The following is a 16,345-nucleotide window of genomic DNA, read 5'->3' on the forward strand; positions in this document are numbered from 1 at the left end:
CTTCACCTGCCTGACCCCCCCATTGTGATACTGTATCTGCCCCTTCACCAACCTGACCCCCCCATTGTGATACTGTATCTGCCCCTTCACCTGCCTGACCCCCCCATTGTGATACTGTATCTGCCCCTTCACCTTCCTGACCCCCCCATTGTGATACTGTATCTGCCCCTTCACCTGCCTGACCCCCCCATTGTGATACTGTATCTGCCCCTTCACCTGCCTGACCCCCCCATTGTGATACTGTATCTGCCCCTTCACCAGCCTGACCCCCCCATTGTGATACTGTATCTGCCCCTTCACCTGCCTGATCCCCCATTGTGATACTGTATCTGCCCCTTCACCTGCCTGACCCCCCCATTGTGATACTGTATCTGCCCCTTCACCTGCCTGACCCCCCCATTGTGATACTGTATCTGCCCCTTCACCAACCTGACCCCCCATTGTGATACTGTATCTGCCCCTTCACCTGCCTGACCCCCCATTGTGATACTGTATCTGCCCCCCCCATTGTGATACTGTATCTGCCCCTTCACCAGCCTGACCCCCCCATTGTGATACTGTATCTGCCCCTTCACCAACCTGACCCCCCCATTGTGATACTGTATCTGCCCCTTCACCAACCTGACCCCCCCCATTGTGATACTGTATCTGCCCCTCCACCTTCCTGACCCCCCATTGTGATACTGTATCTGCCCCTTCACCAGCCTGACCCCCCCATTGTGATACTGTATCTGCCCCTTCACCAACCTGACCCCCCCATTGTGATACTGTATCTGCCCCTTCACCAACCTGACCCCCCATTGTGATACTGTATCTGCCCCTTCACCAACCTGACCCCCCCATTGTGATACTGTATCTGCCCCTTCACCAGCCTGACCCCCCCATTGTGATACTGTATCTGCCCCTTCACCAACCTGACCCCCCCATTGTGATACTGTATCTGCCCCTCCACCTTCCTGACCCCCCATTGTGATACTGTATCTGCCCCTCCACCTTCCTGACCCCCCCATTGTGATACTGTATCTGCCCCTCCACCTTCCTGACCCCCCCATTGTGATACTGTATCTGCCCCTCCACCTTCCTGACCCCCCCATTGTGATACTGTATCTGCCCCTTCACCAACCTGACCCCCCCATTGTGATACTGTATCTGCCCCTTCACCTGCCTGACCCCCCCATTGTGATACTGTATCTGCCCCTTCACCAACCTGACCCCCCCATTGTGATACTGTATCTGCCCCTCCACCTTCCTGACCCCCCATTGTGATACTGTATCTGCCCCTCCACCTTCCTGACCCCCCCATTGTGATACTGTATCTGCCCCTCCACCTTCCTGACCCCCCCATTGTGATACTGTATCTGCCCCTCCACCTTCCTGACCCCCCATTGTGATACTGTATCTGCCCCTTCACCAACCTGAACTCACTGACCAACTCCTACCATTGTGACGATTTCTGTAAATGCTCTATTAAAATGAGTCATAGCTTGGATGTGTGCAGAGTGATGGCAACTTTATTGTGGGCACCATAGGTTCTAGAATCCCCTACACTGGAAGCAGGCCATTCAGCCCACTGGGTTTACCCTTTAAACATCATCCCCTCCCCGACCTTATCCCTTCATTTTCCCAATGGCTAACCCACCTAGCCTGTACATCTCTCCACAATAGTGACAATTTCTCACATCTTTGGGCTGTGGGAGGAAACTGGAGCAGCCAGTGGAAACCCACGCAGACACGGGGAGAATGTGCAAACTCCACACAGTCGCCTGAGGCAGGAATCGAACCCAGGTCCCTGGCGCTGACGCAGCAGTGCTAACCCCTGAGCCATTGGGCTGGATGTGTTGGTTGTTTGAGACTCTCCTGCCTGTTGGTCAACTTTGATAGTTTGACCTTTTTCCCCCTTCCCACATCCCTCTCCTCCTTCCCCCCTTTGGATTTCTGCCACGGAAGCCAGGAGCAGGAGTGAGGCCATTTGTGAGCTAGCTCCAACATGATCGTCGAGATGAGACCCATTGCCATGCCCTCTTGCAACATCCCATCCTCAGTTTAAAAACAAAATGGCATTTACGGTGAATAAAATGATGGAAGTTTTGGTTTCTTAAACTGGAGGAGTGCGGTGATACTGAGGGGGAAAGGGGTAATGCTGTAGAGGAGGCCATGCCTATTATAGGTTCTGTCGTCTGCCCCATTTTAATGTGTAGTAGAGCCCAAGTTATTGTTCAAATAGTCTAATGGTCATAGTCAATTACTTGAAGGCTCCCTAGGGATGAATAGACAAGATTTTAATAAATGACAGATTACATCAGGCAAAACAGAACATTATCAAACAAAATCAAAGTCATTGCAGTATTGCACTGGGGCCTGTTGCTTCAGTGACCTCATCACTAAAGAGTACAGAAGTCAAGTGCAGCAAAGTGAAGCCTCCTGTAGTAGATTGGCTGGTGTTTCTCCATACTGTGGTGGTGTAGTTTAGTGTGGTTATGGGTCAGGGAGACAGCGAAGAGATTGCTGGCTTCCAGTTCAGTGATTACAGCCTGTCTCACTGCCCAGCGATGGATCAGACCATGAGTGCTTGGAAAGAAATTTCTCAATGGGACGCTTCAACATGGTCTCTGTGAAGGGAGCTTGCCTTTTCTAAAACAGGTGACAGGCGAAGATGGTTGCTTGACTAATGCACAATAGGACTGGTTCAAGTTTCACATTAGGCACTAGCATTCCAGAGAGTGCAGTGGTCCTCCGCATCTCAATTAAGCTCCTCATTGGCTGGCTATGTCTCACTGTAATCTGTATGGAGTTGGCTGTTCAGGTAACTTTTAAACAACCATGTTTTTGGCTGATTGTCCAGTGACAGTCAGATGGATCCCTGCCCCCTCTCTCCCCCCCCCACCCCCCCCCCTCCCCCCCCCTCATTGTTTCACCATGGAGACAGGCAGCCACACCAAATCAGCCTGCCTATCACTGTATTCAAACAGCCAAATTAAAACAGCCAAATTAAATCCTCCAAAGACCGCTTCAGGTCAGCCCAAAGGTTCCTATACAGTCTGAAATAACCAATCCCAGACTTGGCTTAATCTGTTCTAGAAACTGCGCTTGCAGCTTAAACAAAAGACTTGGCAATTTATTAACAATATAGTAATGTTATCAGAGCAAAATGCCCATGATTTTAAACCCAATAATCTTTGTCCGTCTTTCAAATGACTGGAGGAAAACAAACAGAAACAGTTCGAAACTTTCAGAGGAAGTCACTTTTCTGTATGAGTTTCTGGTCCGTGATTTTACAATAATTGATAATGGAAGGTCAGGCAGGGAACTTCCAAGCCTTCATGGTTTAATATCAGCTAGACTGTTAGAAAACACCGTCTAAAACTCTAGCACCTCCCTGGAAGATTCCTTTGTGGTTTCCTAGATACCATTCCCTTGAGAACTGAGTCTCTTCCAGACTTGCGAGAACCAATTTCCAGGCACTGGTCTCACCAATGGGCAACCATCTCTGCTGTCTATTTAAGCACACTGCCACTGCACAGTCAAAACCTCTACAGAGCACTTCTTAATGAGGATTGACCTGCAATTAACTTGCAGACTTGGTATCACAAAGAAACAACAGGCCTATTTCATTCCTTTTCTATTCACAAGCTGCTGACCAGAGTCCAAAGGTCATCTTCAGCTCACAGTTCCAAACCAAAAATGATTTTACAAAACATCAGTCGTAAAGATAAAATCTAGCAATCAGCCCCTTGACAACTCTGCACCAAGAATATGATAAAAGTACTGGGGATCAGAAACAGATTGCTGGAAAAACTCAGCAGGTCTGGCAGACATATGTAGAAAGAACAGAGTTAAATTTTCAAGTCCAGTGATGCTTCTTCAGAATGGTGTACGTCTGGTACTGACATACGGTGTAGGGGGTAGTGTAATTTTTAAACGGTTAGCTGCCTTTTAGTCTTTTCTACCTTATAGTAAACACAAGCAGACACTCGAAACTGTTGCCGGACCTCCCCCACGTTTATATGAATGAAACAGTTGTAACAGCTTTCCTCGATAGTTGAGAGGCCGCCCTTAACCACAGTTGGACAACATCATCCATATAAGGGAAGAACGGGAAGCTCAAACACTGATTGGCCAAGTGAATGATAAAAGAATCGCAGGCACCAGAACCCAAATAAGGAAAACAGTTCGGAATCCGAGCACTCGTTGGTCAAGGCAGCAGTAGTAAACCCAGCCCACATATACATGTATATAATGTGTGGAGATTACTATGCTTGTGTGTGTGTACCTTTGGGAACAGCACCCGACTTTGCAAAGTTGAATGAAAAGTTTTGGACAGACTCCTCCGTGTCTTTGTTCCTGGGAAGGGAAATAAAAAGTGCCGTAGATGGGGCTGGACAGCCACGTATCTCGCACAATTGGGGGCTCGTCCGGGATGAAATAATTATTGCCGGGGGGGGGCAGTCTCTTCGGCTCACGGATCAAGCCTGATTACAACAAAGACGCGTCTAGTATATATTTATACTTCTCACTGATCGGCTTGGTCCGTTGGCCGTCGGCCAAGAGACGATGTGACCCGGCTCATTTAAAAATAATTTTGAATCCTGGAAAAGGAACACACGGACGAGTGCTGGGACGACAGGTTAGTGACTATACACGGGGGTACACACATTTAAAAAGGCCAGACAACTCCGTGCACGGATCAAGGTAAGAGATTCTTTTGTTCTTCCTTGTTGGCCGCGTGGTTTTGACGGTCATCTGTGAAAACGCTTTGGGCGTTTAAGACCAGGACTGAAGATAAACCACGGGAAATTGTGGTTTTGACGGTCATCTGTGAAAACGCTTTGGGCGTTTAAGACCAGGACCGAAGATAAACCATGGGAAATCAGACTTCTAGATTTACTAAGGAAAAGTCAGGGAAGACTGCAAATGGGAAAGAAATACCCCCCGATAGTCCATTAGGTCGGAAGTTAAGTCTATGGACGGACAGTAGTAGAACGAAGGACTTAAAGAAAGAGACCATGATAAAATATTGTTGTTTTATATGGACCAAAGAACCTATCCGCGCCCCCTCGGTAGTTTGGCCCGAGTATGGGTCTGATGAAGACTGGGTGTGTCAAATCCTAAATGTATATGTTAACAGAAAACAACCGTTTGACCCAGAGGAGAGCAAATACGCCGCCGCCTGGTTGGCGGGAGACGGCGAGAGTCCCACGCGTCTCTATCCTCTGGTTCCCCAAACAGACCCGAGGAAGCCCCAGAAGTCTTGGGACATCCTCACCGACGGTTTGCCACCGTCTTCCCCGCCCCCGTATATACCACCCGCGCACGACCAGGCGTCCAGCGCGGACCTCCCTCCTGCGACGGATAATTCCGAGTCCCAGCAGGCTACGACCAGTGAGGAAGGGACTGCTGGGGGGGGCACAGCAGGGGGCACAGAACTCACCCCAGGCACTAGGAAATCAGTCCGACTCGAGATGCGGAGAGGTCGAGAAGAGGGATTGAGAGCTGGGAGGAGTGATAATATTGAACAGCTGAACCCCTTACGAGAGGTGCCGTTTGGGAACGAACGGACCGGGTTCGTAGTACAACCTTTAAATTCTGGGGATATCCGGCAACTCCGTAATGAACTACCCCGTCTACTGGACGACCCCGTCAGTGTGGGAATACAACTGGACCAATTTCTGGGGCCCAGTATATACACATGGGCTGAACTGCAGGCCATGATGAGAATACTATTTAATTACGATGAAATTGTTATGATCCGGAATAGTGCAATGGCCATTTGGGATAGGGAGCATCAGGACGGCCCTCAGCGTGGAGAGCAGAAGTACCCCTTAGAGGACCCCCGGTGGGATCATAACGATGCGGGGGGAAGGGCCAATATGACAGACCTCAGAAGCCTTATAATCAGGGGAATCCAAACCTGCGTGCCCAAACAGCGGAATTTAGCAAAAGCATTTGAAGTTGGACAGAAAAAGGATGAATCCCCGAGTGAGTTTTTAGACCGTTTGCGGGAGTCCATGCGAAAGTATTCAGGTTTAGACCCCGATGGGGAAATAGGCAAAAGCATGCTTAAGGTGCACTTTGTGACTAAGTCATGGCCTGACATTCAGAAGAAATTACAGAAAGTGGAGGATTGGGCTGAAAAGGATGTTGCAGAATTATTACGGGAAGCACAGAAGGTGTACGTTCAGAGGGATGTAATAAGGGAGAAACATAAGACAAAAATGATGGTGGCAGCCGTACGGGAAGCTTGTAAGTCCACCGGAATGGGGGAGGGAGATTCTGGGGTGGAAAGAGGAACGTCGAAGAAAAGTTGGAGAGGGAGAGAAGCGAGACGGGGCAGAAGTGAGAGAGGAGGATCTTATGGAATTGAGCGCCCTCAGAAGGCCGGATGTTACCATTGCGGGAAACTGGGACACTTCAAAAGGGATTGTCCCGAGTTTAAAAGGGAAAGAGAAGGGATGTATGAAATGGAGTGTGAACAAATGGATTAGGGAAGTCAGGGGAGGATCGGAACACGGGCCTACCAAGAACCCCTGGTAAATTTACGGGTGGGCCCATTTAGACAAGATGTTACCTTCTTAGTTGACACAGGCGCTGGCAGGTCCTCAATTCCCCTCCATCCGAGGGGGGTTGGCTTCCAAGCTAAAACATTAAACATTTCTGGAGTTAAGGGTGGGGTTTTTAATGCGAAAATATTCGAACCACAACCCTTGCGGCTGGAGGAGGAGGAACTCCAGGTGGAACTCCTTTACCTCCCCCATCTTCCCTATGGGTTGTTGGGACGGGATTTGATAGTCCGTTTCGGATTGCGAATAGAAGTGGGAGAAGAGGAAGAATTAGCCGTTACCATGTCATATCTTAGTGAGTCCCGATTGACAGAGATAGACCCTAGGGTTTGGGTCGCCAAAGGGAACCGGGGAGGACTCGCAATTCGACCTGTGGAGGTAAAATTAAAGCCCCAGAGCCCCGACGTCAGAGTGCGCCAATACCCCATCTCTTGGGAAGGGAGGCAGGGCCTGAAGACAGTTATGGAAGACCTAATAAAAGATGGATTGGTAGAGCCCTGTATGTCACGATACAATTCCCCCATCCTGCCGGTCCGGAAGTCGGATGGGAGCTACCGAATGGTCCAAGACCTAAGAGAAGTAAATAAAATTGTCCAAGTACGGCACCCTGTGGTACCGAACCCATACACTATTCTGGGGCGAATCCCCCCGGACCACGGCTGGTTTAGTGTTATAGACTTAAAGGATGCCTTCTGGGCGTGTCCCCTGGACAAGGACAGTAGGGATCTTTTTGCTTTTGAATGGGAGGATCCTGATACTGGCAGAAAACAACAGTACAGGTGGACCGTACTCCCCCAAGGATTCACTGAGTCCCCGACTCTGTTCGGGCAGATTCTGGAACAATTATTGGAGGGACTAACCTTGTCCCCGGCCCTTAAGCTTATACAATACGTGGACGATCTCCTTTTATCCGGACCGGCGGAGGAGGACGTCCTACTTGGGACTAATGCCCTGTTAAATTACCTAGCTGAGAAGGGGTTAAGAGTGAGTCAGAAGAAGCTCCAATATGTCGAGAAAGAGGTTAAGTACCTGGGACACTTGATAAGCCAGGGACAGAAACGAATAAGTCCGGAAAGAGTGCGGGCAATAATCGAACTAGGCCTCCCAACGACCAAGAGGGAGTTGCGGAAGTTCTTGGGACTCTTAGGCTATTGTCGGTTATGGATAGACGACTATGCCCCCCTTACTAAAGACTTGTACCTAAAACTCATTGAGGAGGCACCCAACAGAATAAAATGGGAGGAGGAGGAGAAAAAGTTAATTGAAATCCTAAAAGGAAAATTGATGGCCGCACCTGTTTTAAGCTTGCCGGATTTTAGTAAGACATTTCGCCTCTTTGTGAACTCCAGAAAGGGAACCGCTCTTGGAGTATTGACCCAGGACTGGGGGGGAAAAAGGAAGCCCGTGGCTTTCCTGTCAAAAATTCTGGATCCAGTCTCCCGAGGGTGGCCGGAGTGTGTCCAAGCGGTGGCAGCCACGGCAAAGCTGGTAGAGGAAAGCAGGAAGTTGACTTTCGGGGCCCCCTTGACAGTCACTACTCCCCACCAGGTTAGAACTATTCTGAATCAGAAGGCCGGGAGGTGGCTGACTGACTCGAGAATTCTGAAATATGAAGCCATATTGTTAGACCGAGAAGACCTCCGAATAGAAGTCGGGGGCTGCCAGAACCCGGCGGACTTTCTTTGGAAAGGGGAAGGGGAGGAGGAACTGGAACACTGCTGTTCAGACATAATAGAGTACCAGAGTAAAGTGAGGGAAGATCTGAGGGATACCCCCTTACATGCAGGTAGGCGGTGGTACATTGACGGGTCCTCTCGAGTGATAGATGGGAAGAGACACAACGGTTATGCAGTCATTAGTGAGACTGGTTGGGAATTAGTGGAAAGTGGACGGCTACCGAATGCCTGGTCCGCACAAACGTGCGAATTGTACGCCTTGCACCGGGCTCTGAGGAATTTAAAGGGAATAGCCGGGACAATCTACACTGACTCTAAGTATGCCTTTGGGGTAGTACACACCTTTGGGAAGATCTGGAAAGAAAGGGGAATGATAAATAGTAGAGGAAAGGAGTTGGTCCACGAGGAACTAGTAGCCATGATCTTGGAGGATTTGTTGCTGCCACAAGAGATTGCTGTAGTACATGTGAAAGGACACCAGAAAGACGATAAAATAGAAACCCTGGGGAATCAATTGGCAGATGAACAGGCAAAATTGGCTGGGATGGGGAAGGAAGTAATAAACTGCCTGGTAAGGATTCCACAGATATCCGAAATTACCGAAGTGCCCACGTTTACTGACAAAGAAGAAACTCTTCTCGCGTCTCTGGGGGGTACAAAGGATAGGGAAGGCAAGTGGACCTTACCCGATGGCCGCCAGCTACTAAATCGACCGTTGACGCGGGACATTATTGCCCGGTTACACCAAGGGGGTCACTGGGGCGCCCAGGCACTGTGTGATGCCTTCCTGCGCCGATATGCTCACCCTGGTCTGTACACGGTAGCCAAGCAGGTCACAGGAGATTGTATAACATGTCGAAAGATTAACAAAAGGGGGCTGCGGCAGCATGCAAGACAAGGGGGTAGGAGTCCGGCCTATAGGCCGTTTGAGTATATCCAGGTAGATTACACTGAGCTCCCCCCCATAGGTCGCCTGAAGTATCTATTAGTAGTGGTAGATCACCTGACAGGATGGGTGGAAGCTTTCCCCACTACCACGGCAACGGCAACTCAGGTTAGCAAGATTCTACTCGAGCAAATCATCCCACGATTTGGGCTACCCCGCGCTATTGACTCTGACCAGGGGAGCCACTTCACCTCGACCGTCCTCCAGAATGTAGTGCAAGCAATGGGGATTGACTGGGATTTGCACACCCCCTGGCATCCCTCCTCCTCGGGCAAGGTCGAAAGAATGAACCAGACCATCAAAAAGCAGCTAACCAAGCTCACTAGTGAAATCGGCCTGCCTTGGACCAAATGCCTACCCCTTGCCCTGTTGCAAATTCGCACCCAGCCAAGGCGGGATTTGGGCGTCTCCCCTTTCGAAATGTTATTTGGCCTCCCGTTCCACGGGCCGAAGGGGGAACCTCCTGTATTTGAGTCTCGGGATATGTTTGTGCAAAAATATGTGGTGGCTCTGGGGTCTGCTCTATCTCGTTTACGCCAACAGGGACTTTTGGCACAGACGCCGCCCCTCGAGTTTGCGGTGCACACCGTCAAGCCGGGTCAGTGGGTCCTGATTAAAAGCTGGAAGCAACGTACCCTCGAACCAACTTGGGACGGTCCCTTCCTGGTACTTTTGACGACCGAAACGGCTGTCCGTACGGCCGAAAAGGGCTGGACACATTACACTCGAGTCAAGGGACCAGTGCCACAACCGACGGAGGACGAACGAACCTCTCTGACAAAGGCATCTAAGGAACAGAGACTCTGAGAACGAACTAATCGGACTTTGGCGAGTCTAAAGGAACTGTGCCCTTGGGCTACGGGTGTCGCGACAAAATGCGGTCAATCGTATTGTTAACTTGCTATGCCATTGTCCTTGGGCTGGGTCATAGTGTGCGTGTTACCCAATTTGGCCTCCGGATGAAACAAATAGAGGACCGTCAGTGGTTCTCCATCTCCGTGCTTGCCAACCAATCAACACAGACACTTAGCTTAGACCTATGTGAGTTGGTGCCCTGTAGGACTAAAAGTCAACTGAATCAAACTAAGCAGAATCTAGAGAGAGAAAGGGGATTCCAGGGTCAGACATTAGTATTACAATTGTATGGTAGGGAAGGCCTAAGTAGGCTTCCAGCCCCCGGGGTCCAGGCTATGGTGTCAGTTGTCCGTGATCCCATCACCCCTGGACGAGATTGTGGGCATAATCGGTGCAATCCGCTTTATCTGACCATAAAGAACTTGGAAAAGAACGAGGCGAGACTTAATAGAACAATACTGGGTATTAGAGTTGGGGGCCAGGCAGGATGGGGGGGAATGCAGCTGTGCTGCACGTATATCACGGTCATTGAAGCTGAGTCTGGGGGCTCATCCACCACTGGTAAGCAGGAAAAGATTAGAATAATTGAGACAACGGATTTGGAAAAGACCTTTGAAATAGAAACGGGGTACGGGGAGGCGAATGCCTGGATGGAATGGGTCAAATATACTGTGAGGAGCATGAAAAAGAGTGATTGCTACGCATGCACGAGTGCCCGCCCTAACCCTCAGGTGGTCCCATTCCCGCTGGGATGGGAGAAACACCCACGAGCCATGGACTGCATGATAAGGCTGTACCAGGACCGAGAGGCCTGGAACGACCCCACTTGTCGACCCTTGAGTTTGAAGTTTCCCCCCGTCAGGTCTGAGGGGGCGCCCCGCCCGCCATCATTCTCAGGGGTAACGGGTACGCACCAGGCCTGCGTCTCTCGGACGGGACTACAGTGGGACGACGATGTGGGGACCTTTGACAAGTGCAGCGGATCAATCCGGCTGGTCAATGAAACTACCGGGGGCGGGAATTACTCCCACATTCATGTACCTAGGGCAGACCTCTGGTGGTACTGTGGTGGGAGGGTTCTGCGACCGACCCTGCCCCAAAAATGGACGGGCACTTGTGCAATCGTTCAATTGGCCATCCCATTCACCCTGGCATTCGAAAAACAAGAGCAACCCCGTTCTAGTGGAAGAACTGAGAGAGCTTTGGAGACCTCTTTCGATGATAACATATATTTAGATGCCATAGGGGTCCCCAGGGGTGTTCCTGACGAATACAAGGCTAGGAACCAGATAGCGGCGGGTTTTGAGTCGTCACTGTTCTGGTGGGTGACCATCAATAAGAATGTGGATTGGATTAATTATATTTACTACAATCAGCAGAGGTTCATTAATTATACCCGGGATGCAGTGAAAGGAATAGCAGAACAACTGGACGCCACGAGTAGGATGGCGTGGGAAAATAGGCTGGCCTTAGACATGATGTTGGCAGAGAAGGGGGGTGTTTGTGTCATGATAGGCACTCAGTGCTGCACATTCATCCCCAACAACACAGCCCCTGATGGGTCCATCACCCGCGCCCTGGATGGACTCACCACATTGGCGGACGAACTGGCCGAAAACTCGGGCATCGACTCTGGCCTCACGGACTGGTTGGAAGCTTGGTTCGGTAAATGGACGGGGGTGGTCGTTCCCTTTCTTGTCTCATGTATAGTGGTGGCAGGGGTACTCACTGCCCTTGGGTGTTGCGTTATTCCCTGTGTCCGGGGATTAACTCAACGACTGATCGAAACCGCCCTGACTAAGAAGGATGTTCCCTATGGGCAGGTTGAACGAATAAATCTCGAGATGGAACAACGTGAATCCCTCTTGGGCGGGGGTAGTATTAGAGAAGGGCAGTTTGATGAACAAGCTCGGGAGTTATTAAATGCCCTGGAGAAGAAACTTACGGTTGAAAAATTACAGGCCGTAAGAAAAGACACGGGGGATTTGTAGGGGGTAGTGTAATTTTTAAACGGTTAGCTGCCTTTTAGTCTTTTCTACCTTATAGTAAACACAAGCAGACACTCGAAACTGTTGCCGGACCTCCCCCACGTTTATATGAATGAAACAGTTGTAACAGCTTTCCTCGATAGTTGAGAGGCCGCCCTTAACCACAGTTGGACAACATCATCCATATAAGGGAAGAACGGGAAGCTCAAACACTGATTGGCCAAGTGAATGATAAAAGAATCGCAGGCACCAGAACCCAAATAAGGAAAACAGTTCGGAATCCGAGCACTCGTTGGTCAAGGCAGCAGTAGTAAACCCAGCCCACATATACATGTATATAATGTGTGGAGATTACTATGCTTGTGTGTGTGTACCTTTGGGAACAGCACCCGACTTTGCAAAGTTGAATGAAAAGTTTTGGACAGACTCCTCCGTGTCTTTGTTCCTGGGAAGGGAAATAAAAAGTGCCGTAGATGGGGCTGGACAGCCACGTATCTCGCACAACGGGGACCAGCTGGGTGTCAAGTACAGGAATCAGACAGGTGAACACCTGGGTCTGAGATGTACTGGACCTCCAAATATCATGATGCTATTTGTGGGAGCTTGCTGTGCACAAAATGTCCATTGGAGTTTCCCACATTACAACGGGGGGGGTTACCGTTTAAAAGGGGCTCCAGTGGCTGCCAAATGCATCAGGTCACGTGGGCGTTTCAGAAGCTGGGTCACTGGAATCGCAACGTCTCTCTCTCTCTCTCTCTCTCTGAAGAGCCAGATGCACACGCTGAGTTTCTCCGTTACACTGTTTCCACCTTGGCCATCGATCATCTGACCAGAAATGGCGGGCCGCGGCTCAGGACGCGTGCGGCTCCATCGGGACGCCCCCTTCAAAGTCTACTCCCCAAACAGGAGCGTGTCCAGACTCTCCCCCAGCCGTTCCCGAGGGGCTGGGTAGGGGAGGCGGAGGGGCTCTGCGTTCGTCTGCCAGTTGTATGGGCCCGGGCAGAAGAAGGGGTACACCCTCTCTGAAAAGTTGGCCACAAAGGTGTGGAGGTGCAGGCGCCTCTCTGCATCGAAGAAGGACAGGCGCCCCTGCCCATACCGGACGTAGACTCCCACAACCGCAAGTTCTGGGCCCGGCTCCACTGGCTGGGGTGGGGGAGACCAATCCACCGCCTGGTACTCTGTCCTGCCCAGGCGGGACAGGCTCCAGTGCCCAGTGTTGGGTACCCCTCTCACCTTGGCCTTCCTGTTGACCGACTGGGTGGCTAGGCCCAGGTCCCAGGCCTCCTTGCGGCCTACCTCCACCTCCCAGTAGTGCTGGCCGGAGGAGAAGCCCTGTGAGGCCAGGACACAGTGGCTGACCTGGAACCTCTCGGGGTTATCGAGGACCCCCGCCTGGCGGGCTTCACCATCCTGGACGCTGGTCCCCGACTCCGTCAGGACCAGCCAGGGATTCGCTGTGTTTGGGTCCAGCGTCAGAGAGACTGAAGGGGAGCGGGGGAGCGGGGGGGAGGGGGGAGGGGGATGGAGAGAGAGAGAATATGAAGGAAAATATTAGATACAAATTCATGGCGCACATCTTTTCTTTGAATAAAAACAGAAAACTGACAGAGCAACCATGAAATATCAGAATTAGGCCATTCAGCCCATCGGGTCTGCTCCGTCATTCCATCATGGCTGATATGTTTCTCAATCTCGTTCTACCCAGTTACCCTTGCTCCCCTTTACCAAAGAGGCACCTCTCGATCTCTGTTTTACATACACTCTCAAAGACCTGGTTTCCACAGCCCTCTGTGGCAACGAGGCTACAGAGAACAGGAAGATCCCACTGTTGGTGCCCAATCTCGAAAGTCCACTGTTTCCTCCAATCCACATGCACAGGCCTTAACAGTTTTTCGAGATCCTGCTTCTACCCAGTCTGCTTCTCAGAATAGACCCCATCTTGACAACACTGTTGACCAGCCTACACAGGCACGATGGGCTGAATGGCCTGACTCTGTACCATGTGTGATTCTGTGGACCGGCTACTTTTAAAAAACAAAATGCTGTCACCTCTGAACCTCATGTTGATTCTTTTGCAGATCGCCTGCAATTGGTGCCCTTTGGTCATTGACACTCCTGGAATTCTAGGGCTCTTTTGTAACACTGCCTGCGATTCTGGTCTCCCTGCTACAGGAAGGGCGCTGTGAGACTTAACAGGGTTTGGAAAAGATTGACAAGGATGTTGCCAGGGTTGGAGGATCTGAGCTACAGGGAGAGGCTGAACAAGCTGGGGCTGTTTTCCCTGGAGCGTTGGAGGCTGAGGGGGTGACCTTATAGAGGTTTACAAAATTATGAGGGGCATGGATAGGATAAATAGACAAAGTCTTTTCCCTGGGGTCGGGGAGTCCGGAACTAAAGGGCATAGGTTTAGGGTGAGAGGGGAAAGATATAAAAGAGACCTAAGGGGCAACTTTGCCACCCAGGTGGTACGTGTATGGAATGAGCTGCCAGAGGATGTGGTGGAGGCTGGTACAATTGCAACATTTAAGAGGCATTTGGATGGGTATATGAATAGGAAGGGTTTGGAGGGATATGGGCCGGGTGCTGGCAAGTGGGACTAGATTGGATTGGGATATCTGGTCGGCATGGACGGGTTGGACCGAAGGGTCTGTTCCCCTGCTGTACGTCTCTATGACTCTCTGAGCATTTTGGACAGACAGAAACATAGAAAATGGGACCAGCAGTAGGCCAATTGTCCCATCAAGCCTGTTCTGCCATTCAATGTGATCACTGGCTGATCATCCGAGACCGTATCCTGTTTTGCTTACACTCCCATTCCCTCGGATCCCTTTAGCGTTAAGAACCATACCAAACTCCTCCTTGAAAACACTCAATGTTTTGGCCTCTGCCACTATCCACAGCTTCCCCAATCTCTGGGTGAAGACTTTTGTCCTCATCTCAGTCCCGAACGGCCAGTCCCTTATCCTTAAACTGGGACCCCACCCCCTCCCCTCCCCCCTCCCCTGGTTCTGGGCTGCTCTGGTCATTGGGAACACCCTTCCTGTGTTCACCCTGTCTCGTCCTGCTTGAAGTTTATTGGTTTCTATGGGAACCCCCTTCAACTTTTCTAGACTTCAACCCCAGGGCATCAATGTGGACTTCACCAGTTTCCTCATTTCCCCTTCCCCCACCTCACCCCAGTTCCAACCTTCCAGCTCAGTAACCGTCCCCATGACCTGTCCTACCCGCCTATCTCCCTTTCCACCTATCCACTCCACCCTCCTCTCTGACCTATCACCCTCATCCCCACCCCCATTCACAAATTGTACTCTATGCTGCTTTCTCCCCACCCCCACCCTCCTCTCATTTATCTCTCCACCCTTCAGGCTCTCTGCCTCTATTCCTGACGAAGGGCTTTTGCCCAAAGCGTCGATTTTCCTGCTCCTCGGATGCTGCCTGACCTGCTGTGCTTTTCCAGCACCACTCTGATGTAAACTCTGGTCTCCAGCATCTGCAGTCATTGTTTTTACCTCCACTGAAAATAGTCCCAAACGATTTCAGTCTCTCTCCACACGTCAACGCTGCCATCCCAGGAATCAGTGTGGTTAAACTTCTCTTGCACTCCCTCAACAGCCAGAATATCTTTCCTCAGGTAAGGAGACTGAAACTGTGCACGTGCTCACACACACACACACACACACACACACACACACACACACACACACACACACACACACACACACACACACACACACACACACACACACACTCACACACAAATCTCTAATGGACAGCAACCTCCCTGGTCCCTGGTGTGATGAGGCAGCAGTGCTAACCACCAAGCGGCCGTACTGCCCTGGATCTGTCCTCAAACATTTTGTTACAGCACCCAGGAGGCCCTTCGGTCCATTGTCTCTGCACTGGTCCATCTATCCTAACCCTGTTGTCCAGCACTCGGTCCCCCCTTGGCCATTGCACATCATGGTTGAGTTTCTTTTTGATTTGTTCTCAGGATGTGGGCATCGCCAGCGAGGGCTGACATCGCTGCCCGTCCCTCGCAGACCTTGGGAAGGAAGGATGTGATAGCACTGGAGGGGGTGCAGAGGGAGATTGACCCGGGGGTTGCCTGGCCTGGAGAGTCTCAGTCATGAAGGGAGATTGGACAGACTGGCCTGCAGCACAGGTTGTTCGGCTCATCTGAGATGGTCAGAAGCAAGCATCTAACAGGAGCAGAGGAGACTGAGAGGGGACAGGATGGAGATGAACACAATTATGGGAGTAGATACAGGGTAGAGAGGAACAAGCCTGGCCCCCCCACCTCCCCCCGGCCTTGATAGAGGG

The 16,345-nt window shown here is 50.9% G+C and overlaps 1 protein-coding gene across 3 annotated transcripts in view; it reads right to left on the reverse strand.

Moving 5' to 3' along the window:
* Positions 1-12,274: 12,274 nt before the first annotated feature.
* LOC140455419 (butyrophilin subfamily 1 member A1-like) overlaps positions 12,275-16,345 on the reverse strand; it is a 28,789-nt gene continuing 24,718 nt past the window's right edge. For all 3 annotated transcript variants that reach the window (XM_072550268.1, XM_072550270.1, XM_072550269.1), the window contains exon 8: positions 12,275-13,506. In XM_072550268.1, the coding sequence (XP_072406369.1) occupies positions 12,914-13,506 (593 nt within the window). In that variant the 3' untranslated portion in view covers positions 12,275-12,913. The remainder of the gene's footprint in view (positions 13,507-16,345) is intronic.

The sequence above is a fragment of the Chiloscyllium punctatum genome, chromosome 30 (assembly GCF_047496795.1).
Source record: "Chiloscyllium punctatum isolate Juve2018m chromosome 30, sChiPun1.3, whole genome shotgun sequence".
Classification (NCBI taxonomy): domain Eukaryota; kingdom Metazoa; phylum Chordata; class Chondrichthyes; order Orectolobiformes; family Hemiscylliidae; genus Chiloscyllium; species Chiloscyllium punctatum.